Here is a 25,390-nt window from a genome sequence, read left to right on the forward strand (position 1 = left end):
ATGTCTGGATGGAGTTGCCTCATCTGTGTCATCTTTTTGCTGACCATTCTCCTTGAACTGATATACCAAGGACCTCCTGACCCCACCTCGTTAAGCACAAAGGTCAGTTCTGGGATGAGGGAACAAAGCTCCGGGATTTTTGAGAAAATTAGCTCTTTGGAGGGGAATAGGGGAAAGTTATTGGGTCTGTTTTCTAAGTCCTACAACTCAGAAGCTAGGGCCAGAGAAGAGAGTTGCTATTTGCTGAGCACATGTCAGGTGCTGCACCAGAGATTTTAGAGTTACTATTTCATTTAGTTCTCACAGTGTCTCCGTGAGCTAAGCTCTATTATTATCCACATCACATAGAGGAGGAAACAGAGGCTCGGAGGTTAAGACATAGTTAGGAAGTGGCAGAACCAAAATTTGAACCTAGGTCCATCTGGTCCCAAATGCCTTCATTTCCCACTGCCCAACACTGAGATTGAACTAGATGTATATTATATGTGGATAAATGGAGGGATCATGGCTTCAGGAAAGGCGAAGATCAATATCTTACCTATATGTGACCTCTGTCTCTGGGCCCAGTTAACACATTGGTAAAATGTGGACAAGAGTAGTATCTAGTTCAGAGAGTCAATTTGAGAATTAAATAAGATCATGGGTGCCAGATGCTTATCATGCTTTTAGTGCATGATGACAATTACCAGATGTAATTTTTTACACCTGGGGTCCTAAAGAGGAGGAAAATATATATGTTTATTACAGTGCCTTGCATAGAGGAGGGCTCAATGAATGACAGCCACTCTGTTATACTCTAAAACCTTGCTACTCAAAGTAAAATCCATGGACTAGAAGCATCAGCATCACCTGGGAGCTTTGCAGAAAAGGCAGAATCACAGGCACCACCCCAGACTTGCTAAATCAGAATCTGCGTTTTTAACAATATCTCCAGAGGATTCATGTGCATGTTAGAGTTGTTGAAACACTTGTCCGGTGTTTCTGAAAATCTGGTTCTGAGACTTGATAAAGCTCACAGAATATTAAGCAGATTTATGAAATGGATGACAGAGGCTGTTTTCCCTCTCTGGTCCTCAGTTTCTCCACCTGTACCCCGTGGTCTCTTCAGGAGTTCTGAGTTCCCAAGTACATGTTCCCAAGCACATATAGGCCAAGGGTACAATCAATTTAACCCACCTCCCTGTCTTCTCTCTCAGCTGTTGATGACAAGCTATTGCATACGTTCTACTGTGGTTTCCCACTGTGCTCACACCTTGGTCACCTCTGTCCTGTTCAATCCACATGCTGAGGCCCATAAGGGTATCCTTGACCTGCATCTGCCTCAACTTGCCTTTATCTCCAATTTTACTATGTATGTCTGCTTCCAAACTTATTGTTTTATTCATTTGTGCAGACCTTTGTTCATTCTTTTGTCCATTTTTCAGCAGAGCATAGTGATAAAGAGCATGCACTCTGAGATCAGACTTCCTGAGTTTGAATCCTGGCTCTGCCAGTTTTGGGACTCAGGACAAGTCACTTCACTTCTCAGGGTCTCATTTTACACATATGTAAAATGGGGATAAAATTAGGATCCACCTGCAAGGATTAAATGAGTTTATATATGTGAAAGCGTCTGCTTAAATCAGTGCCAGAGACATAAGTCCCTGATAATATTAACTTGATTATTTTTTTAGCAAACATTTCCTGATGCCAACTGTGTGACTTGCACTGTGCTGGGTACTACAGAAAGAGGAAGATAAATTACACACAGTCCCAGCTCCCAAAGAGTTCACAGTTTAATGGGGGGCAGGAAAAAGGAAGCAGATAGCTTTAATAATATGATGGTAGTGGGGCGCCTGGGTGGCTCAGTTGTTAAGCATCTGCCTTTGGCTCAGGGCATGATCCCAGAGTCCTGGGATGGAACCCCACATCAGGCTCCTCCGCTGGGAGTCTGCTTCTTCCTCTCCCACTCCCCCTGCTTATGTTCCCTCTCTCGCTGGCTGTCTCTCTCTCTGTCAAGTAAATAAATAAATAAAATAAAATCTTTAATAATAATAATAATAATAATAATATGCTGGGAGAAAAGAGAAATGTGAATGCAGGATGATGGGAATGATGAGGCCTACCAGGAGACAGTGGTTAGTTCCCCCACCTCCAGGCAGAAAAAGTCAGAAAAAGCCTTACAGAGATGGCATATAAATTGAGGCTTGAAATATGAGATGTTCACCAGGTGAGCAAGGAGAGGGCAGAGCTGGGGAATTTCAATGTCACTGGATTGTAGGACACAAGCAGGAGTAGAGAATGGTCAGAAACGAGATTGGAGATGTAAGGAAAGACTAGGTAGTAGAAGTCTGCCAATGCCAGGCCAACTTCCTGGCCCTTACTTGGTGATGTCCAAAACCATCTTACGTGTTTGCGCACTCATTAGAAAAAACTTGATCAGGTAACCCCCAAATATGTATATTTATTAACTTATAAATTATATAAATATACTACTGAACAACTATATTAGGTATTTTATGAAGCATATGTAAAAATATAAACCAAGGATGAGGAAAAAAACCCCTGTAAGTAGATTGTTAATATTCTTTCCCATTCCCTCATGATTTATCTCCAGCACCCCCTGGAACATGTGCACCTCACTTTAGAAATAACCATGGCCCAGGACACCTAGGTGGCACAGTTGGTTGAGTCCTTCTCTTGATTTCGGCTCATGATCTCAGTCCCCTGAGATCAAGCTCCCCCCCTCAGCAGGAGTCTGCTTGAGATTCTTTCTCTTTCTCTCCCTCTGCCCCTCCAACTCATGCTCTCTCACTCTCTCTCTCAAATGAATAAATAAATCTTTTAAAAAACAAAGAAATAACTGTGGCCCATAATGAGGAGACACGGCAAGGTTTTAAGCAAGGAGTGACAATAATGAAATGGAGGTGGACTGGAGGGGCCAGCTGGGAAACAAGAAGCTCAGTAAGGAACCTGAGGGATGCTGAGGGCTGGAGCAGTGCAGTGGTGGTGGGATTGGAGACCATAAAGAGGGAAAAACAACCTGATGTATGTGAAAAGTAACACAGAGGTGCCAAACTGATTTCAGCTTGTCTGACCTGGTAGATGAAGGTGCCTTCTTTGAAATAATAAAAATGGGAGAAGGAGCAGGTCAAGGGGAGCTTAGTGGGGCCTCATCAGCCCATATAACACCTTAGTGTGAACTAGAAAAAGGCCCCCTGGCTTTGGGGAGTGGATTCAGATTTAGGAGTTGAGTAAGGCCAGCACAGGCAGAATTTCAGCCTTTGCTCTGACTTCCTTCACCAGAGGGGGTCCTTGTACTATAAACAACCTGTAAACCTCAACAACAGCTCTGGGATTTGTCATCTGGACCCTCCTGGCTTTGATGGACAGATGGCACTCCCCTAAGGAGAGGAAAGTTTGGAGGTGAGACGTGTGCCCCTGGCCAAGGAGTTCACAGGAGAGGTGCTGAGGTGATTAAAGAGAGCTTCCTAGAACCATGCTTTTCCATATGGGTAAGATTTGAAGGGACCAGAATCATTGCATGTGAGAACCAGGGAAAGGAGGGGGGACCAAAGACAAAAAAGCTGGTATGGATTTGTAGTATGAGGGCTAACCAGAGAGGTTGCTGGTCAAATGATCCAAGGGCCAAGTAGTGGGGCAGGATTTGGATTTTTGCTTCAATAGGAAAAAAAAAATACCAAAAGAATTTTTTTTTAATTAAGCAAAGTAGGCTGGAGGAAATGTTCTTGGGCAGACTCTGTGGAAAGTATGCTTGCTGGAGGCAGCGCATACACAGAGGCCCCAGTGTGCTGCTGCCAGACCAGCTCCACCCTACACCCCACACCTCCCAGGAGACCTTGGGGCAGTGCCAGCCCAGTCCACCCCCACACTAGTGCAGCAATAGTCTGTTTGAGCTGCCTAGAAACACTTCCTGCCTGAGTGGTCTCTTCTGCAAGCTGCATATCCTCCTTAAGTGTTCCTGGCAGACACTGCTTTGGTCAAATAACTTAACCCCCACCTCCACCCCACCCCCATATCTATGCCTCAGTTTCTCCATATGTAAATGGAGACTGTTGTTTCTGCCTCTTACAGAGTTGCACCAATATTCTGTAGGACACTGAACTATCTATCACTCCTTAAAGGACAGCTCTGACGCATCCCTTCCCTTTTCAAGATTTATCCCTGAATCCTTATTCTCCACAGCAAAAATCTTCACTGCCATATGAGCTCCTTGATTCTGGTATTCAAATCCCTTTATTCTCTAGGCCTACCCAACCACTCCAAACTTCCCTCCATACTTTCTTTACCTGCACCTCTGCTCTAACTCAATACTTACTGTTCCTTGAAATACATTCTGTGTTTTCCTGCTGTCTATCCAGAATGGCGATTCTACAAATAATTGTTGAGTGCCTGCTCTGTGCCAGGCCATATTCCATGCACTGAGTATACAGCAGCAAATGAGACAGACAAAATCTCTGCCCTAAAGGAGCTCACAGTACACTGGAGAAGACAGACAAGGAAAAATTAAACATGGAAATATATGTCAGTTTGTGTTACAAAGAAATAGAAAGTTGAGCAAGGGAGATACAGAGTGAACAAGAAGGTGTTATTTTAGAGTAATCAAGGATGTCTCTCTGAGGAAATGACGTTTGAACAAAGACCTGAAAGAAGATAGGGTATAAGACTTGCAGAGATTTGGAGGAAGAGTGTTCCAGACTAAGGGAATAGTCATTGCAGAGTCTCTGAGACAGGAGTGTGCTGAACAAATTCAAGAAACAGCAATCAGGGCAATGTGGAGGAAGCAGAATAAATGAGGGAAAGAGTAGGAGGACATGGGGTTAAAGAGGTGACAGTGAGCCAGACTGTGAAGGGCCATGGGGCCCTTGGTGAGAACTTTGGCTTTTACTCTGAGTTCAGACAATCACAGAGAGTTTTGAGTAAAGAAGGGACATGGCCTCACTTAGGATTAAATGATCTCTCTTACTACTGTGAAAAGAACAGATAATAAAGAGGCAAGGCATTAAAGAGGGAAACCAGTTAATAGGTCATTTGTCCAAGCAAGAGATGCTGATAGTTTGGACTTGGGTAGTAATTGTGGAAGTGTTAAGAAGTAGTCATATTGTGGATGTACCTTAAGATAGAGCCAAAATTCCCTGATGGATAAGATGTGAAGTGTGAGAGGAAGAGGGGAGTCAGGCACGACTCTCAAATTTTTCAACCAAACAACTATTTCCTGAGAAAAGGAAGCCTGGAGAGGAGCAGATGGTGGAGGTGATGGAGATACCAGGAACTAAGTTTGGGTTATGTTACGCTTTAGATATTGATTGGACATTCTAGTGGAAATATCAAGCAAGCAATTAGATATGTATGTCTGGAGTTCATGGGACAGGTCCACAAAAGAGATACAGATTTGGGGGTCATCTGTATGTGAATGATATTTAGAGCCATAGGGATAGATGACTTCACCTAGAGAGTGACTGTAGAAAGAACAGAGGAGGGGAAGGAGAGGTTGAGAACAGAGTGTTGGAGTTTCCCAAAGTTTTAGAGGCCAGGAAAGAAGGAGCCAACAAAGGTGACTAAAAAGGCATGACCAGTGAAGAACATCTATCCAAAGCCTCCCTGTTTTTCAGGCCTAGCACGAAGGCCACATCCTCTAGGACCCTTTCCTAAAGGCTTGGGACAAAAGTGCCCCCTCCCTTCTTTGAAATTTATACTCTATTAGCTTCCTCAGAGCAATGGGAAAAATGGGGGGGGGCGGTAAGCAGTCTGACTTAGTATTCCATTAGTCTCTGAGTTCTCTGAGGTCAAGGCCCCCTCCCTAGTCAAGCCAGATGACTTTGCAGGGATTTGCATTTTGCTTTCACAATTTTTACCATATGTACCATCCACCATATTATTTACTTTATATAGTTTTTTAAAATAGATACATGTTTTAAGATTACCTGAATTAGTCTTATCCTAAGAAAAAATATCTGTGAGTTCTTGGGTTCAATGTGCTAGTTATATTTTAATACATATTACAGTAGACACATAACAATTACAATAAAAATGTTCAGTTGTGTCCCATAACCTTATGTGCCAAAACATGGAATTCATTCAACACTTTGAGAAATGTAAAAGTCTTAACACCAGGTCCACCATATGCCAACTGTGTGGTCTCCATTTCCCCACCTAACAAATGGAGATAATAACTGCTTCACCTGATTTTATCTACCTGGCCTCCCCTCTCTTGTTCTTTCTCTCACTCTGGTTCTATGGTACTATTTTGCTCTTTCTCTCTCCCCATTCCCCATCCTTCTCTTCCTCCATCTTTTTTGTTTGTATCTTTCTCTCTATGTTTCTAACCACGTCTTTTTTTTCCTTTCTCTGTTTCTATCTCTCTCATTCCTCCTCTGTCAGGACCATCAACAATAAAGTCTTTGTTGCAGAAGTCAAAGAGAAGCACCAGGCAAAGAAAATCTATGGGACAGCCCAACAGCAGGGAAAGACATGCTCATGTAGGCATCAGGTAAGGCTTCATCCAGTCTGAAATGTGACAATTTCATCTTAGCTGTGCGATAGGAGCTTATACGTGTTTTTCCAGGGCCTCAAGTTCCTACATTTGTAAAATGGAGATAATGATCTCTATTCATACAATTACATGAAGATGATATAAGTTAATTAGTATCTAAACTTATAAGAAAGTAAGTGTTCAATAAACAGGAGTTTACACCCCCATTTTCACTTTCCTCCTCCCAGCAGGATGTGGCTTATTTAAGAACTGGCACCTTCCAGTAAGGTTATATTCAAGTAAGATTTTTTTAAATTGAATCCTCTTTCCTAACTGAGTTCCATTCAACTGGCAGAAATGTAAAGTCTTCCTTCAGTGTTTCCTTCCAGCTTCCAAAAGAGTTTCATCAAGCACATAAACTTTAGGTTTGGCTACTGCACACTGAGGAATTACTGGCATATAAACAAGTTTACTCTAAAGCATGGGGAGAGGATGGGTGTGAGGGGCTATTTGATGGGAAAGAGGCATTGTGTGTAAATGGAAAACAATTTTCATAAAACAAAATATTAGCCATTTATTGCTCTAGTCTACATTCAGATTTTCACCCACAGAGTTTCCTTATGTGTAAGCTGCCTGTGAATCAATTTCTCAGGCACAATACTTAAGAGTGTGAATGAGGGAGAGAGATTAATAAGCAGATGACAAACTATCGCTGAGGGACTTAGTTGAACTGGAAGCCTGGTCAGTTCTGCTGGGACTATGGTGGGCATGGGCAGAACCAGGTCATCTATCCATTTTCTTCCCCCTTATGAGATGCCATCCCCTCTCTACCCTCCTCCCTTTCATATCCAGGGACTAGAAATCAGAGAAGTTCAGAATCTCTACTAGCCCAGCAGCAGGTAAAGAGGTGACATTTTCCTTGGTCTATGAGGGGCTGCTGCAGTAGCTTCAGGGCCAGTACCTGGTGGTGGTTAGCCTGAGGCCTGGCCAATTAGTCACAAGGCTGAGTGTAGAGGTGACAGTATCAGAAAGAGTGGGCATTGGCTATGTTCACATACCACCTCTGAGGGCCACCCACCTGTGTACCAACACCCACAGAAGAATGTTGGCAGCACTATGCATCAACCGTCATATTGGCCTTCCCTAAATGGGAACCTGCACTTGGGATTCCCTTTAGCACCACTTCTGCCCTGACCTCACTGCCAAGATCCCTCTGCATTCAAATGACAAGGGGGAGGTTTGGATTTCAAGATACTTGTATTATAAACTTGTTCTGACCTTTGAAAGCTGTGTGAAATAAGCAAGTCCAATAACTTTCCAAGTTGTGTTTCTCTTATGAAAAAATAAAATTTGCAGTAGGGGGTGCTTGGTTGGCACCATAAAATCATGTGGTGATAATACTGAAGTTGCAGAAGCCAACCTGGCCAAAACTTGCAGCTCTCAAATGACCACTGAGAATGCAAGGGCAATGGGAAGACAGAGTGAAGTGCAGGCTGCCCTTGAGGATACCATCTCAGGCTCTGCAGGCCAGAGAGCTGTCCTGGCTGCCAGCCTCGCTTTAAATTTCATCTATAGATGTTTGAAGGCCAGACTGGCTACATCAGAATCACTGTGTGAGCTGTTAGAAATACAGATTCCAGGCACCTGGGTGGGTCAGTTGTTAGGTCTTGGTCCCAGGGTCCTGGGATTGAGCCCCTGCTCAGTGGGAAGCCTGCTTCTCCCTCTCCCGGTTCTCCTGCTTGTGTTCCCTCTCTTACTGCCTCTCCCTCTGTCAAATAAATAAATAAATAAATAAATAAATAAATAAATAAATAAAATCCTAAAAAAAAAATACAGATTCCTGGACCCCAGCCTTCTGGATTCTGCTTCAGTAGGTTGGGGAGGGGCCCGGGAATCTATGGTTTTTAACCCATTCGCAGGTGAATTTGATATCCAGCCAGATTGCAGAACCACTGAGTTGGCCTACCCACCTCCTCTGAGAGATGAAGGGACAGGCACAGAGAAATCACTCATGCCATGTGGCCACCCACACCAAGCTGTGTAGCTTGGAGGTCTTGCCTCATTTGAGCCTGCTGACCCAGAGAGGCAGGGTGGTGTACATGCATAAAGGAGAGAGACAGACACAACCCTGGGTTCAAATCCCAGCTTTGACCTTTTCCTAAGGTGGGACCACAGGCAAATCACTCAATTGCTCCGCTTCACTTTTCCCACCAGTACAATGGGGAGATGCCATCTACAGCCCAGGACCATTGTGAGAATTTGAGAAAATTCTTTCTTACAAATCACTGGTGCAGAGTCTCATGAAGATGTGATGATAACTGTAATTGTTGGCGTTATTGAGCACTTACTAAGAACCAAGTATGGTTCCAAATGCTTTACATTAATGGTCTCATTTAATCCCCACAGACAAACTGTCTACGAGATAGGAGCTATTATCATTCCTGTGCTATGGATGAGGAGACTGAGGCTTAGAGAGTGTGAATAACTTGTCCAGGGGCCCACAGGCAGCATCTGAGTCCTTGCAGCCTGCACTCTTAAGCCCTAAGCTATAAATGGCAGCTCCCTCCCCCTTCTCCTTAAAGGTTAAAACAGAGGGTAGAGCCAATCCTGTGGGGAAAAAACAGAACAAAGACCTCTGAAAGGAAGGAAGCCAAGGGAATGTATGTAAGCAGGCGCCTCAGAGAGTATGGGGGCTCAGTTTGCCCCTAAGCTTCCTGACAGCTGTAGCCGGAAGGAGGGGGGAAGCAGAATTCCCAAGGTTCCATTTTCTGGAAAAAAGGAGGCACAGAGACATGTCTAAATGGACATTCGTCTTGGGCTGAAATTCCAGAAGAGTTGATCTTGTGGCCTGCTCGGCAAACATCCGGGACCAGAAAATCATCTGTGAATTCATGAGGCGCTAAAAGCCTTATTCACACACGTGATTCTGAGAGTTAGAAGGCAGAGGGGGAAGAAAACACATGAAATTCTATCCCAGAGGGGAACCTTGCTAGACTGCAATTTCCCACAGCAGTAAGGGGCATGGGAGGGGCCTAGGCCTTGTTTCTGTGTTTGTCTCTCTCCACAGCACACACCACACAGCCTCTGTGGGAGGAGACCCAGGCCCCTGGTCTACCAGGGGACATGACACTCCTCCGGAGACTGGGCCCAGGGATGGATGGCAAGTGAGCCAGGGCGAGGTTGTGGGTGAGGGTCAGACTTCCAGAGCCTGGGAGCTGTGGGGAGGGCTGGGTCTGTCAGCCTGGGCCTGCTGGAAGAGGCACAGCAGGAGGAGCTGGTTGTGGGATTTGGAGGGGATTATAGCATTGGGGCAAGTGGAAGGGTGCTGTAAACAGCAGGAGCAGCAAGTGGTGCAGGGTTTGCTTTTCCCCATGCTCAGATATTGCTCCTTTTGACATCCCCTTTCCTGGATGTCTGCCTGGTGAGCCCTCCATGCCACCCACCTCAACTCTCCCCACCCATACAGGTGAGGCTGACTCGCCCCCATCCACCAGGACTGAGAGGGGAGAGACCTGTGTCTGAACGCTGCCCAACGCTGCAAGACCAGCCTGCCTTCTCCAGCTCGGGCATCATGGCCCACTTTGTAGTCCAGCACAATGTAGTCATGGAGGGCATCACTGGAGACGTGCAGGTGAGGGGGCCGGGGGAATGGAAAGAGTATGGGCTCTGGAGTCAGACAGGTCTGGCCAGTAATCTGGTTTCTGCAAGTTGCTCATCTGTTTTTCCCTAGAGATCAGTGAGGACAAGTGAACACGGACAGAATGATGTATAGGGACACAAGACTTCACAGCATAGGAGACACATGTGCTTCCTCTAAGTGTTGGAGACCTGGAACCGTATAAATCGGATGAAACTCCAAATGAACACATTCCTTTTTTTTTAAGATTATATTTATTTGAGAGAGAGAGAGAGAGAGAGAGAGAGAGAATGAGCACAGGAGCAGGGGCGGGGGGTAAGGGTAGAGGGAGAAACAGAAGGAGAGGCGGAGGGAGAAGCAGACTCCCCACTGAGCAGGGAGCCCAACACAGGGCTCCATCCCAGGACCCTGGGATCATGACCTGAGCTGTAGGCAGATGCTTAACCTGCTGAGTCACACAGGCACCCCAAAATGAATCCATTCTTAATTGCATCAAGTTATAGCCCACTCTTAACCAGTCCTTTTGGAAAGTGAACCACTGGCCAGTAACTGGTCTCTCACACTCATGGGGGTCTCACACTTCCTGCAGCTCTGATACTCTCATGTTCCCTCGCACTTTCTTGCCATCTCTAAGTTTTAAAAATTCTTTTTGCCTCACCTGAGCCATCTGCCTAAACAGGGAGCCCTTAATTCTGAGCTCATATATTCGTGAAGAATATGCAGAGATCCTGTGCTCTGCCAGAGGGTTAGACCCTTGGCTTGACAACAACGATTGGCTAGCAGCCTGTGATGTCTGGTCCCAGCCTTCCTTTCCTGCCATACCTCTCACCACCTGCAGCACACAAACCACCCTCCAGCTGCCCCACAGCACACCACACCACACCACACCACACCACACCACACCACACCACACCTCACCACACCACACCACATGCCTTTCTTCAAAAACACCTGGATTTGCCGCTCATTTGTGTTTGAGCATTTGCTCATACTATCTGCTTGCCCTGGGAATGTCTTCTCCCTCCTTTCTCCACTGGTCCTCGTCCTTGAAGACCTTGCTCGAACGCCACGTCTCTGTTGACCCCAGCCCACTGACAATTCCTCCGTCTGCTCTGGGCTAATATAGTGCTTTGGCATCACCTCTCCCCATGCACATATTTACTCATTCATTCATACGTTGGATACATCACCACCAAACTAGAGCTACTCTAGCCCAGTCCTGTCCTCATTGACTCTGGGAACTCAGAAATGAGGTGGACACAACCTCTAGTCTTCCTCTGGAACATCCCAGTCCCTAAGCAGCTGGATGCATAGAGCTGTGGCAGTCATAAGAGGTTCAAATTGCTGCGCATAAATCTGTAATGGGTTATGCGCAGATACCACTGAGGAGGGTTCCAGGAAAGCCTTCCTAAAGGAGTTGGCCTTTAAATCAGCCTGGGAAAATATGAATAGACTCTACCTCTGCCTGGGTCGATAGTGTGAAGGGAATAGCACGCAGAGAGAGTGGGGGACGGTATGTGCAGAGGCACAGAGGTATGGTACAGCCTGTAGTGTAGGGGGAATAAAATAATTCTCCCTCTCAAAACAGGAGCTGAGGGTACCCTGCCAGTAGGTGGCAGGAGGGGCCTTAACCTGGTGTTCTATCATGTGGGTTGTGTTAATCGAGGTATTTGTCTGCTTCCTCGTTCTTTACCTTTTTGACCATTGCCTGGAACAGAAATATAATTAGAGCAGATGGAATTAGGCACTAAATAGCAAGGCAGATACTCCCATTTACTGTGTGCCCTGACTGCTGCATCCCCTACCAAGAACCCCATAATTGACCTCCCATTCCTGCTTGAGTATGCCCATCTTTCAGAGTCCAGCACATCCACCCCTTCATTCATTCAGTTGGGACTCTCTGGGTACCTAATCTGCTTCATGCCCACAGCTGGCTGATGCTGGGAACCCTGAAGTGAATCACACACAGATCCTATTCACTGTCTCTGGGTGAAACACACACAGAGAGAGACACAAGATGAGAAGTGCTCTTTCAATGACAACACAAGCTGGGATGGATGCCATCATGAGGGGAGAAGGTGGTCAGGGAGGGCTTCCTGGAAGAAGTGAAGACTGACCTGGGTTAAAGAATACCAAAAAAAGTGTACCAAGTTGGGAAAGAGGCTATGAAAAGGGAAAGACATTTTAGCCATCTGGGAGTTGCATGATACAGAGAACGAAGGCCAGAAATATCCAGGGGTGTTTAGGGAGCCTCAAGTAGGTTGGAGTTCCTGGAGCATTGATTTGAGGCACAAGAAATGGTAAGAGGTGAGACCGAGGGCTACGAGTGCTGCAGGGGCATGATAAGGAACATGGAATATGTCTTGAAGCTGACAAGGGAGCCATGAGAAGGAATGACATTATGGGGTGTGAGTTTAGAAAGACCCGACAGAGCAGCTGCTGCAAAAAGGCATGGATCAGAGGGGCCACGATAGAAGCAGCAGAACCAAAGAGAAAGAAGTCTTGAATTTGGGTTTTGTTGGTTTGGGATGGAGAAGAGGGGTGGGCCTGAGATATATCCAGCAGGAACTGGTGGCTGGCTGGATGTGGGGATTGAGGGGCACAGGAAGATTCAGGGGTGACACCCAGGTTTGTATCTGGAGTGACCATGTGGATGATAGCGTCTGTAAATGACAAAGGCACACAAGGGCAGGATGGGGGAAATGTACGAATTTATTGTTTGGGCAAAATACATTGGAGGCATCTTCAGACATCCAAGGGAATGTATCCAACAGTGATTAGGTATGCAGTTGTGGAGGGGGAAGAGTGGAGAGCATTGGACTGGAGAAAGAAGTATTGGGTCATCATGGAGATTCAGGGACTGAAAGTACCAGAGCTAGGGAAGTGACCCAGGGAGAATGCGTTGAGCCAGAAGAGCAGATTCAGGATGGCAATCACTAGGGCATGGCTTCCCAGTCCAGCAGCCATTGATCTCCTCAACCCTCAGGGTGTCCAGTCCCTCCAGCTGCCAGCAGTCTGCTCAGAGCTCTATATCCCCACCACTTCCCTCCATTGTGCTACACAAGCATAATCATCTTCTTTGCATGCCATGACTGAAAAAATATCAGGAAGCACTGTTTAAGGGACAGGGGGAGAAAATGGAGCTCAAGAAAGGGCTGAATCAAATGGGCCAGACAGCTGGTAGGAGAATAAGGAGAGTTTGCCATATCAGATTCCCAAGACAGAGGTTCTTCTTGGGACCAAAAGTGATCGCCAATTGTGAAATACACCAGGGAGATGCAATCCAATAAGAATCAAAATATACCCACTGAGTTGGGAAACCAACGAGTTATTGTTGCCTTTAGTGAGAGAAGAGTCAGTGTGTGGTGGGGGCTGAAGCCAGTCTGTGGTGTGGAGAGGAATAAACTGGAGGTGAGAAGACCACTGTAGGTGATGACTTCATTACCTTGGCATGCTGCAAGGAGGAGAGAAGATGGTCTGAGTTTTGTTGGGATTGGGATCAATGGGGATTGTCTTAGCGGATGGAATAAACACAGCACTTTCCACATCCCAAAGAAGACCCAGTAACATGTGTGGGGCAGGTTGGAGAGAAGGAGTCTGACTAGTGGAGGAGGTGCTGGAGGCTGGGAGTGCATGGGGTCCAGGACAGAGCTAAATTTTTTCCTTAACAGAGGAAGAGGTGTACGGGTGTGTGAACCCTGTGCAAGGGTGGGGTGGGCAGTCCAAGGGACATGGCCTGGTGCCCTTAATTTTCTTCATTAGGAAGGGAAGGAAACATTTCCTGAAAGTGAGGTGGCATGGCAGCTGAGGAGAGCGTGAGAGGTTGGTGACCTGAGTCATGCCTCTGGCTTATAGGATGTGAGGTGCGAAGCCACCAGGGAGCCTGGGACGATGAAGAGATAGGAATGTGATTTTTCCGGAAACTCTCACCTGCCCGGGTTATGGGAGGAATAGGAGGGCAGCTGGGCTCTGCCTTGGGCTTGGGCAGTTGCAGGATGGACGACCGAGGCCTTTGAGAACTGCTGTAGAGTGCCAAGAGAGAGTGGAGACAGAGCCCTCACATGCACTTGTGAATTAATTCAAAGGCTGGAGTGGAGGGAAAGAGTAAGATGTCCTCCCTTACCCTCCCTCCCCCCTGAGAGAGGAGGAGATAGTGTGTCCAGCCTTGTGAACAGAGAGCACCTTAATGACAGAGAGGAGAATAAAGCTGGCTGTCCCAAGGCAGAGCTTACTTCAGGCTACTGAGCAGCACAGACCCTCAGCAAGCCCATACTTCCCTAGGCTGAGCTGACACTGGTCCTGGGGGGCCCTCCCACCTCCCCCCTCCACTTCCCTCAGCTGTTCCAGCCCCCAGGCTCTGCAGAGGGGAGATGGAGTGGGGGAAGGGGGTCAGCAGCCAATCACATCCCTGGCAGCCCAAGGCATCTGCACCTGGTCTAACCAATCCCTTCTGAACAAACAGCTCACTCAGCCCCTGCTCCCTCCTTCCCTGACTACTCTGCCCAGCAACAGCAGAAAGGAGGCTTGAGGAGGAGAGGGAGGCCCTGCAAACTCCCAGCCCCTGGCTGCAATGGAGCTGGGCTCCTGGCTCACTCTATAGAGGGAGGTTAAAACAATACTTACAGTTCCTGGAGCCCAGGCAATTGTCCCCAGGGGCCCTCAAGACTGTGCAAGTCAGCTCTCATGGACAGGAACTCACATATTACAGAGATCCTGATCCTTGGAGCCTTGGGCCACAAGCCAGTCTCATTTACTCCACGGCTCTGGGGCAGGCCCTGGGCTGACAGCCTGAACAGCAGAGACGCAGTTCTGGTGGAGGAGATGGACATTGAAACAAACAATCGCGCAGATGCCTATTTAACTAGAAACAGAGATAAGGCCTGGGAAGGAAAAAAGCAGGGTGTTATGTCAGAGAGTAAGACGGGACCTGGTCTAGACTGCCTTTCACCGTTCTTGTTGGTTTCACTTCTTTTTGTCCAGACTTATGAGCGCTATTTTATTCATTACTTTGTCCCCGGAGGCCTCTCACCTGTCAAGAGAAACGTGGTATTCGTTATTGATGTGAGCAGCTCTATGTTTGGCACCACCATGAAGCAGATAACGAGGACCCTGCAGACCTTTCATAGCTCTTGTTTTAGAAGGCTCAGAAAGCAGAGTGTGCGGGAACGGTGGTCCCTGGGACTAGAGACTCTACCTCCCATCACTCTTGGATCTTATAGGCCGAGGCTTACCTTAGTGTCCTGGTACCTTGCACCTCAGGATCCGTGTAGACCTGAAACCACAGAACGCTGAGAACATTGAAACATTGGACAATGGGGCTGTGATCATCAAGAGCCTTAACCACAACACTTCAGATCGCCAAGGGGCCCAGAGTCATAGAACCTTCAAGCTGGAGAATTCTGGTGTCATAAAACCTGAGTCAACAAATAAAAAGAAAACCATAGTCAATTTAGACTCTGAACCTTCCAGAGGCCACTGGTTTGTTTTGTCTTGTTTTGTTTATTTCACTTCAAAGCCAGAAAAATACAGTGCAGTGGCGTTGTAGTGCTTAGAAACCAGAGTCCTGGTCCATCTAGATTTAAACATGGTAGCCCTTCTACCAGAGCACCCTTAAGAAGGAATACTGGAGCCATAAGCCAAAGAGATTTTGAGTTTAGAGCCTGAATCCATAAAGTTCCGGAAGCAGTATTTTGAACTACAATACTCTGGGACTCTAGAATTATAAAGTTCAAGTGACCTGGAGCAGTACAGTCTACGTGCCTTGAAGTTCTGAACCACAGAGCCCACGGGACCTAGGGCTACTGACTTGTATTTTACCAGAGTGTAACCAAACTGGGGGAAGGGAAATATTGAGAGCCGTCTTTTGTAGTCTTAAATGCAAGGGAAAGGATGTACCCAACTCCAAACTTTTCTAACCTTCCCATCTCAACTAAGGTCAGGAAAAAGCTGGGGAGCACTTGTGGAGGTCATATTCCAGGGGCATAGGTGCCCTAAAAGACTGAGACCTGAGCATAGAACTATGAAACGCTTCTCCTTCCCCCACACAGTATCACCACATGCACTGCATTCCTGTATAACAACAGGAGATTACAGCTGATGGAACTGGAAGCCTAGACTCTTTAAGAAAGAATATCCCGAGAAACCCAAGACAACAGTGGAGTCAAAAACAAGGACCCTAAAAGAAATCTTTGCCTCTGACATATGCAACTGCAGCAACTAGCAAGCACAACCGAATTCCTGGCCAGATAAACATAAAATCTCCCACTAAAGGCCTATTTACTTCAGGTCTTTTTATGTGATATATCATGTCTGCTTTTGTCAAAAACTTACAAGCCATGCTAAAATGAAAAACAAACAAACAAATAAACAAACCACAGTCAGAAAAGATGAACCAACCATCAGAACAGACTGATACGGCAGAGAAATTATTAGACCTGGAATTTAAAATGGCCATGACTAATATGCTAAGGGCTCTAATGGGAAAAGTGGGTAACATGCAAGAACAGACAAGTAACACAAGCAGAGATGGATACCCTAAGAAAAGCAAAAGTAAATGCTAGAAAGATAAAACACTATAACAGGATTGACAAATGCCTTTGGTGTGGGCTCATTAGGAGACTGAACATGGACAAAGAACAAGTCAATAAGCTTGAGGACATGTTAATACAAACTTCCCAAACTGAAAAGCAACGAGAAAAAAGAACGTAAAACAAAATAAGACAAAAGAGAATATCCAAAAACTGTGTACAATTACAGAAGTCTAACATATGTGTAATGGGAACACCAGAAGGAGAAGAAAGAACGTAACAGAAGAAATATTTGAGGGGCGCCTGGGTGGTTCAGTCGTTAAGCGTCTGCCTTCGGCTCAGGGCGTGATCCCAGGTCCCTGGGATCGAGCCCTGCATCGGGCTCCATGCTCCGCTGGAAGCCTGCTTCTTCCTCTCCCACTTCCCCTGCTTGTGTTCCCTCTCTCGCTGGCTGTCTCTCTCTCTGTCAAATAAATAAATAAAATCTTTAAAAAATATTAAAAAAAGAGAAATATTTGAAGGAATACTGGGTACAGAATTTCCCAAATAAATGACAGCCACTAAACCACAGGTCTAGGAAACTCAGAGAACACCGTGCAGGATAATTACCAAAAAATCTACACATAGGCATATCTTATTCAAATTGAAGACAATAAAAGAGAACGTTCTAAAAAAAAGCCCATGGAAAATATCACTTTACTTATACAGGAACAAGAATAAGAATTACACTGGACTTCTCTTGAGAAACCATGCAACAAAACACGAGTGAACTGAAATATTTAACGTGTTGAAGAAAACAAAACAAAAAACTACCAGCCTAGAATTCTGTATACAGCAAAATTGTCTTTCCAACGTGAAAGAGATAGAGAGACTTTATTAGCCAAACAAAAATTGAGGGAATTGTTGCCAGTAGGCCTGCCTTGCACAGGTAAATGTTAAAAGAAGTTCTTCAGAGAGAAGGGAAATGGTGTAGTTCAGATACTTGGGTCTACATAAAGAAAGGAAGAGTGTTAGAGAAGGAATAGATTAAGGTAAAAATAAACTCTTTTCTTTTGTAATTAATTGATCTAACAAAAACAGTTTGTTCAAAATAATAACAGAAATAATATGTTCAGTGACTACAGCTTATTGATAAGTGAAATTAATGACAGCAATGTTATATAAGAGACAGGCGGGATGAATTGGGAATATTCTGTCATGAGGTACTTCTACTACACATGAAGCTGTACAGTGTTTTTTGAGAGTGGACTTGGATTAGTTGTAAAAGCATATTGCGCACTTTAGGGTAACTGCTAAGAAAAGAAAATTAAAACTATAATGGTTATGCTAAAAGACAAGAGAAAATGGGATCATATGAAACACTCAATTAAAACCACAGAAGACAGAAAAAGAGTAGAAGACCGAAAAAAAAAAGAAGAAGGAAGGAAGGAAGGAAGGAAGGAAGGAAGGAAGGAAGGAAGGAAAAAAAAAAAAGAGCAGGAAATAGAAAATGGTTAAAAACATGGCAAATACTTTTTTAAAGATTTTACTTATTTATTTGACAGAGAGAGACACAGCCAGCGAGAGAGGGAACACAAGCAGAGGGAGTGGGAGAGGAAGAAGCAGGCTCTCGGCAGGGCAGGGAGCCCGATGCAGGGCTTGATCCCAGAACTCCGGGATCATGCCCTGAGCCGAAGGCTTAAAGACTGAGCCACCCAGGCACTCCAAAAGATGGCAAATATTAATCTATCTGTAACAGTAATCGCTTTAACCATGAATGGTCTAAATACACCTGTTAAAAGACAAAGACTATCAGTGTTGATGAAAACAAAACAGACCCTAAACAAACAAACAAACAAACAAACAAACAAACAAGACAGACCCAACTATGTGCTGTCTACAAGAAACCCATTTTAAATGTAAAGACACAGATAGATTAAAAGTAATGATATGGAAAAAAAAAGATACACCATGCTGAACACTAATCATAAAAAAGCTGGAGCAACTATATTAATTTCAGACAAAGTAGACTTTAGAGCAAGTAAATTACACAGGGGTAAAGAGATGCATTGTATAAAGGAACAAAAAGTAAATTTCCCTGACAGATAACACACTGCTCTATCTCTTGGTAAATATGGCATCATCTGCATGGAGGATCTGATTCACAAGATCTATACTACTGTAAAGTGTTTCAAAGAAGCAAAAAACTTCCAGTGGCCCTTCAAATTACCTTCTCCATGAGGTGGAATGAAGAAAAAGATCACTCATTTTGTGGAAGGTGCAGATGCTGGCAATAAGGAAGACCAGATCAACAGCTTATTAGAAGGATATACTAAGGTATCTACCCACCATCATTATTTCAGCAAATTGGCCAGTTAATAAACAATGACTGCTTTCAGACTGAAAAATGAATCTTATATAACTATAATTATAGAATGACTCTCCAAGAAGACATGACAATCCTTAATGTGTAATGCACCTAACAATAGAACGTCAAAAGACATGAGGCAAAAACTGATAGAACTGCAAGGAGAAATAGATGAAACCACTGTTAATAATTAGAGATTTTAGCTCCCTTCTATCACAAATGGACAGATCCAGGAGGCACAAAACCAGTAAGGACATAGTTTAACTGAACAGCACCGTCAATCAATTGGATCTAATTGACATCTACACAACACTTCATCCAACAACATCACAATACACATCCATCTCAAGCTCACATGGAACTTTAGACCAAGTGGAATTAAACTGGAAATCAATAACAGAAAGATAGCTGGAAAATCTCAATAGATTAAACAATATACTTCTAAAAACATAATCTGTCTCTGGTTAATGGGAGATTCTCATGAAGGGCCATCATGCTCTACTTTGCAATCCTCTGAATGAAAACAAGAATGAATGGTTAAATCCTTAAAACCATACAACACTTCGGCCTTAGTACCTTGTACAGAAATAACCTTTCAGTCTTGAGCAAAACTTCAGCTCCCTATTCCAGTATGTGTGACCTTTACCCTGAGCTCATCCTATGGCAGGAAAAATTTTCTCTGATCCACTTAAAAGCATTCAAGGCATCTTCTATCAGTTTAAGGTGTAGAGAAAGGTGGGCCACAAGTGGTATTTCCCGTGGTTTCTGAAATCTATGACAATATAAAAATGCGAAGGCGTAATGTTTAACACCTCCAAAATATGGATCTGAGTCCCTGGTTCATCAGTGACTAGCTGTGTGACCTTGAGCAAGTCACTCCACCTCTCTGAGCCTCAGTGTTGTCACTGATAAAATGGGTATAATATTAGTACCTTTTTCATTGTGTTGCTATGACAATTAAATGAACTGGTGCATCGAAGTATTTAGCACAGTGCCTGGAACATAACAAGTGCCCTAGAAGTGGTACCTAATACTAGAACCTACATTCCCTATTCCCTGAACCTCCTATGTGCCTAGCCCTATGCTAGGTATTGTCATGGAGAGGGGAGCCAATGGGAAGAAGCATTCCAAAACCTGTTCTCTGAGGGCTCAATATCTGTGTGGAAAATGAAAATATTCTAGTATGACAGTCAGCAAACCATCTGGGACAGGGAATATCTGGGTACAAGGGTCATGGGTCAGAGTAAGCAATCTAGCAAGGGCTGCCCAGTGAAGGAGCAGTGAAGATATGAATAAGTAAAAGGGAGGTCTGTTATCTAAAGGGCACGACAAGAGGAAAGCTGTGGAGAAAAACAAAACAAAACAGAACAAAAAAAATGGAATCTGGGTTGTCTGGGGGGCTGATGAGAAGATCAGTCTGGAAGAAATGGAACGTGAGGTAAAAGAACAGATTACATAGGACAGAACCAAGGCATGCAAAGTCACTGAAAGGAAGTTACAAAGACCTAAAACCATAAAGCTCTTAAGCTTTAGGGTCCTGGAATCTCTGAATCCTGGGTCATGGGGTCCAGGAACCACAGGACACACAGGATCCTAGCACCCTGAAAGTACAGAGCTTGAACCTTCTAGACTACCACTGTCTAATAGAACTATCTTGATGATGGAAATGTTCTAAAGTTCTGGGGTGTCCCATACAGTAGCCACTGCTCTGCAATAACTCTCATGTGGTTACTGGACACTTGAAATGTGGCTCCTGCAAGTAAAGAAAGAGAATTTAACATTTTTTTTCCTTTAATTTTAACTGACTTACATTTAAATAGCTACATGTGGCTAGCAGTTACTGTTGGACAGTGTAATTCTAGGCTTAGATCCAAGGGCCTATAGCATTTTGACCTGAGAATTCTAGACTTACAGAGTGCTGGAGTCAGAAAGTCTTAAAACCACACAACGCTTAGGCCTTAGTACCTTGTAGAGAAATAACCTTTCGGTCTTGAGCAAGATCTCCAGCCTTGGTCCATCTCCTTCACTTCATCCATATCCCACAGACTACAATGGCCACGAATGTGATCCTTGGTGACCTGCGGGTCAAGGACCACTTCAACATCATCACCTTTTCTTCTCGGTTAGTGTCTAGGAAGCTGGAGGCTCCATCCAGGCTACCACCCAGAATACCTATAGCACCAAGGATTACCTGGGTCACATGGAAGCTGATGGTTGTTAAGTGTTAGACCTACCCACTCAAATGGATGGGCTGTGGTAATGTGGGGAATTCCTTCTATTTTTTATTTATTTTTTCTATTTCAGGTAGGCTCCAGGCCCAATATGGGGCTCAAACGCACGACCCTGAGATTAAGAGTCATGTGCTCAACCACCTGAGCCAGCCAGGTGCCCCAGATGTGGGGAACTCTTGAAATGCTCCCTTCATTCCTCCACCCACCTCACCTCTCACAATACCTGAAATGTCACTATTATATTTTATGCAAATATGTCCCTTCATCCTTCTGTGTCCCTCTTCCCAGTAGAAAGAACATAGCACTACGTATGTTAGGGCACATTCTTCTTTGGCCCTGAGTTTCTTCCTCTTTAAAGCACATACTCAGAAGAATTTGCCACAACTTTTTAAAATCTGTAATCCACATATTTATTTCCAAGCATTTGGTCAAGCCGCTGCCCTGATTCTGGCTTTTGATCAATCGTCTCTCAGGAGAGTACCAAAGTCGCCCCCACCCACCACCTCCTGTCAACTCAGCCCTTTCTTCCCCTGTAGCATGGAGGTGGGGTTGCTATCGTTGGGGAGCTGCCTGTCTGACTAGAGAATTAGATATCCCTCCAGGAAACAGGCAAATCATAGTCTGAGACAGGGAGTGGTAAAAGCCAAGGACGTGTGGGCCCCACTGTCAGATCTCAGGGAGCCTGTGTGGGGGTGGGGGAGTTGGGGAAGATAAGCAGCAGAAACAATCTGAGCAAAGATGAGGAGAAATGACTGAGCCTGAGAGGTTGGTGAGCTGCCCAGTGTGTCCGCAATGGGGATAGAAATAACTAGAAAAGATGGTCTCACAGTCTGCTTCCCAATTAGGGACTGGCATCAATGGGGATCCGCTAAACCATAGCAGTGCTGAACTATAGCAATCAGGAGACTGGGCGGGGCCTCAGTGTGGGGAGGAGCCCTCTCATCATCTTCCTGGCAGATGGGGAGCCCACAGCCAGTGTGATGACCTCCAGGGTGATCCTCTCTAACATCTGTCAGGCGCTGGGCAACAGGGTGTCCCTTTTCAGTTTGGCCTTTGGGGATGACACTGACTTCCCATTGCTGTGTCACCTGCCCCTGGAGAACCGGGGAGCAGCCCGGTGCATGTACGAGGGCACTGATGCAGCCCTACCGCTGGAGGGCTTCTATGAGGAGATCTCCATGCCTCTGCTGGCAGATATGCATCTGGACTACCTGGGTGGCTTGATCGGGGCCTCCCCTTGGGCCTTTTCCCCCAGTTATTTTGACAGCTCAGAGCTGGTGGTGGCAGGACAGATGCAGGCAGGCAGGCAGGCAGGCAAGCAGGAACTGGGCATCCACCTGGCAGCCCATGGCCCCAAGGGTCAGCTTCTTGTGGCCTGCCACAGTGAGGTGGCCACCAACAGCAGCCAGAAGAACTTTGGTGTCTCAGGGGAACCAGCCTACAATGTAGCCCACTTCACCTGCTACCTCTGGGCCTACATCACCATTGGAGAGTTGCTGAGGGATGCTTCCAGGCCCGTGACACCACCACTCGCCACCTGCTGGCCGCCAAAGTCCTCAACCTGTCCCTTGAGTACAACTTTGTCCCCACCTCTGACTTCACTGGTCATGGTGCAGCCCAAGGAGGCGAGTGGGAAGGCCAGGGTACAGACTTCCACTGCAGCTGGACCAGGCACCATTATATACCCTCATCCACCAGCAGGCAAGGCCTAGGGACAGGCACGGCCTAGGGACAGGCACAGACCAGTCAGCCTTGGTACCCCAGGTCTCTCCCAAATCAAGGCTTGTGAAACCAAGGTCTTACTTATCCTCAAAGACTCCTGCCTCTACAGGAATTATGCCCAGTTCCAAGGAGTTGGAGCCACTGGGTCAGAGCACTAAGCATCCTATTCACCCCAGCACACCAAAAGCCCCCAAATCCAGCACAGCAAGATTCTGGCACTTTGGTTCAGCCAACTCTCAGAATAAAAACTGCTGCCTTTGTGCCCTCCAACTCTGGTGCCCTATTGCTTCTGAAGCCCAGCGCACCATCACACCAGAATCCTGGTACCCTATTACCCATGAATTCCAAGACACAAGTCCCACCTCTGAATCCTGGCACCCTATCCCAGCCCAAAGCTGGCATTATGAAACATGTCATTCCACTGCCCTCCAAACCTGGTGCTCCATCACAACCCAAACCGGACACCCTATCACACTCCCAACCTGGGGTACTCACATCACAGTCACCCAAAAGCCAGCCAGAGCCCAAGCCTGGTGTCTCCACGCTTCAGATCCTCAAATACCTACCACACACTAGACCAAAGGTTCCTGCTCCCAAGACCCCAAACAATCGGTCACACCCTAAACCCAGCATCCTCTTACCTAAGACCCCTAATATCCCATCACCTCTTAAATCTAGTATCCCACCTCCCCCAAATTACCCAAGCTTATAATTTTCCAAACCTAGGACCCCAATCCCCGATAAACCCAAAACCTCGTTATTCCCCAGACCTGCCTGACCTGTGCCCCCACTTCCTCAGGATCCAAGCACATTCACAAGCACAACCTCAGGTCCCGCAAGTCCCAGCAGTATCATGATCACCTCTGTCCTTGGAGAACCCCTCCCTATTCCCTTTGACCCCGCCCTGCCCTCTCTGCTGCCCCGAGAAAGCTCTGGCATCAGCATGACCTGCTGCTGGAGCCCCAAAGCACCAGGCAAATTCTGGGAACATCTGTGTCAGAAGTCCCAACAATGAGCCTACCGAGCAGCTCCAGGCCTGTGCCAGAGGGCAGCCACCCAGACCCACCAGTCTTGCTGCCTTCTAGCACCCTCCCTGAGGCAGTCAGTCTGCTCCGTCTCCCTGAGGAGCTAGAGTCGCTGTCCGAATCAATGATGGCATCCATGATTGTGGAGTCCTTGAACTCACCGGCTTTCTATACCTTCCTCACTCCTGATGAAGATGGTGAGTGCCAGGGGCAATAGGTCAAACTATGAGGAGTAGGTGTGAATAGAGAGCGCCAGGAACTGGGAGCGTACAAGGCTTCTGCAGATTCTAGTGATGACAGTTGCCTGCTTGCTTGCTTTGAGACTTTGAATCAGCTATTTAACCCCTCTGGGCCTCAGTACATAAGCACAGAATTAGAGGCCCTGAGAGAGGAGGGATGTTAAGACTGGGAAGACCAAACAAAACAAACTGGTCAAGCTGTGGTTTTGACTTTTGCTTTGTTGGACGAGAGAATTGCTCACGTTTCCCAAGCAGGGTAGGGATACAGGGTTCTAAATGGAAGCATCACCAGGTAAGACACGTCTGATCTGTTCTTTTGTGCTCTGTAAATAGCCCTGCTTAAGAAGAGGGATATACAAATTGGAAAAGATAATAATTATTATCTTTAAATTTCCCAAAGACTGTGAAGTAATAACAGTTAACATTTTTCAGTCCTTCCTATGTGCAGGTACTCGTCTACATATTGTACCCTCAGTCCCTCATTTAATACACACACACACACACACACACACACACACACACACACACACACACCCTGTTAATATCTGCATTTTACTCGTGGGGAAACTGAAGTACAGAGAAGTGAAGTAACTTATTCCATGTCACACAACTAGTAAGAGATTTGGACGTACATAATTTGGTCCCAGACTGAATGGGCTCCACCACTCCATTGTTCTGTCTTCCTAAGAAGAGTGACGTTTCCTGGGAGACCTTATAGGGCAAGATTAGAACCAGCTGGTGGTGGCAGTAAGTCACAGGGATACAAATTTGGGCATGAGATGCTTGACATGCCCCTCTCCTTCACCACCGGCCAATATCCCATTCATGTTCAATTCTTGGCAATGTTAGCTCTGACATATTTGCCAAATGCACCCACTTCTTACCACCCCAACTGTCACTATCTTAGGGCAGACTACCATCGTGTCTACCCTAGAAAACTGTTCCAGCCTCCTCACTGGTCTCCCTGCTTCCTCTCTTGGGAGATTTTCTTTGCCATTCTTCCCCAGCAGCAAAAGGATCATTTAAAAACAAAGATTACTTCATGTCCTTTTCTTACTTAACCCCGCTCAAGGGTTTCCCATCACACCTCGAATGAAGCCCTAAGTTCTCTTTATAGCCTACAAGGCCCTGTGTGATCCGCCCTCTATCCCATACCTCTCTGACCTCACTTTCTCCCACTCACTCTCTAA

The 25,390-nt window shown here is 45.8% G+C and overlaps 1 protein-coding gene across 1 annotated transcript; it reads left to right on the forward strand.

Annotated features, from left to right (window-relative positions):
* ITIH6 (inter-alpha-trypsin inhibitor heavy chain family member 6) lies at positions 1-24,178 on the forward strand. The gene is given in 17 exon segments (XM_045796249.2): positions 1-102; positions 1,197-1,351; positions 6,382-6,471; positions 6,473-6,490; positions 7,325-7,572; positions 9,939-9,990; positions 9,992-10,103; positions 15,090-15,202; positions 21,025-21,098; positions 21,101-21,199; positions 22,060-22,084; positions 22,086-22,711; positions 22,714-22,799; positions 22,801-22,923; positions 22,925-23,125; positions 23,127-23,846; positions 23,849-24,178. Coding segments are annotated over 17 exon segments (3,174 nt in total).
* The last annotated feature ends 1,212 nt before the right edge of the window (positions 24,179-25,390 follow it).

This window comes from Ursus americanus, chromosome X (genome assembly GCF_024610735.1).
Source record: "Ursus americanus isolate L20-20 chromosome X, mUrsAme1.1.p, whole genome shotgun sequence".
NCBI classification, from domain to species: domain Eukaryota; kingdom Metazoa; phylum Chordata; class Mammalia; order Carnivora; family Ursidae; genus Ursus; species Ursus americanus.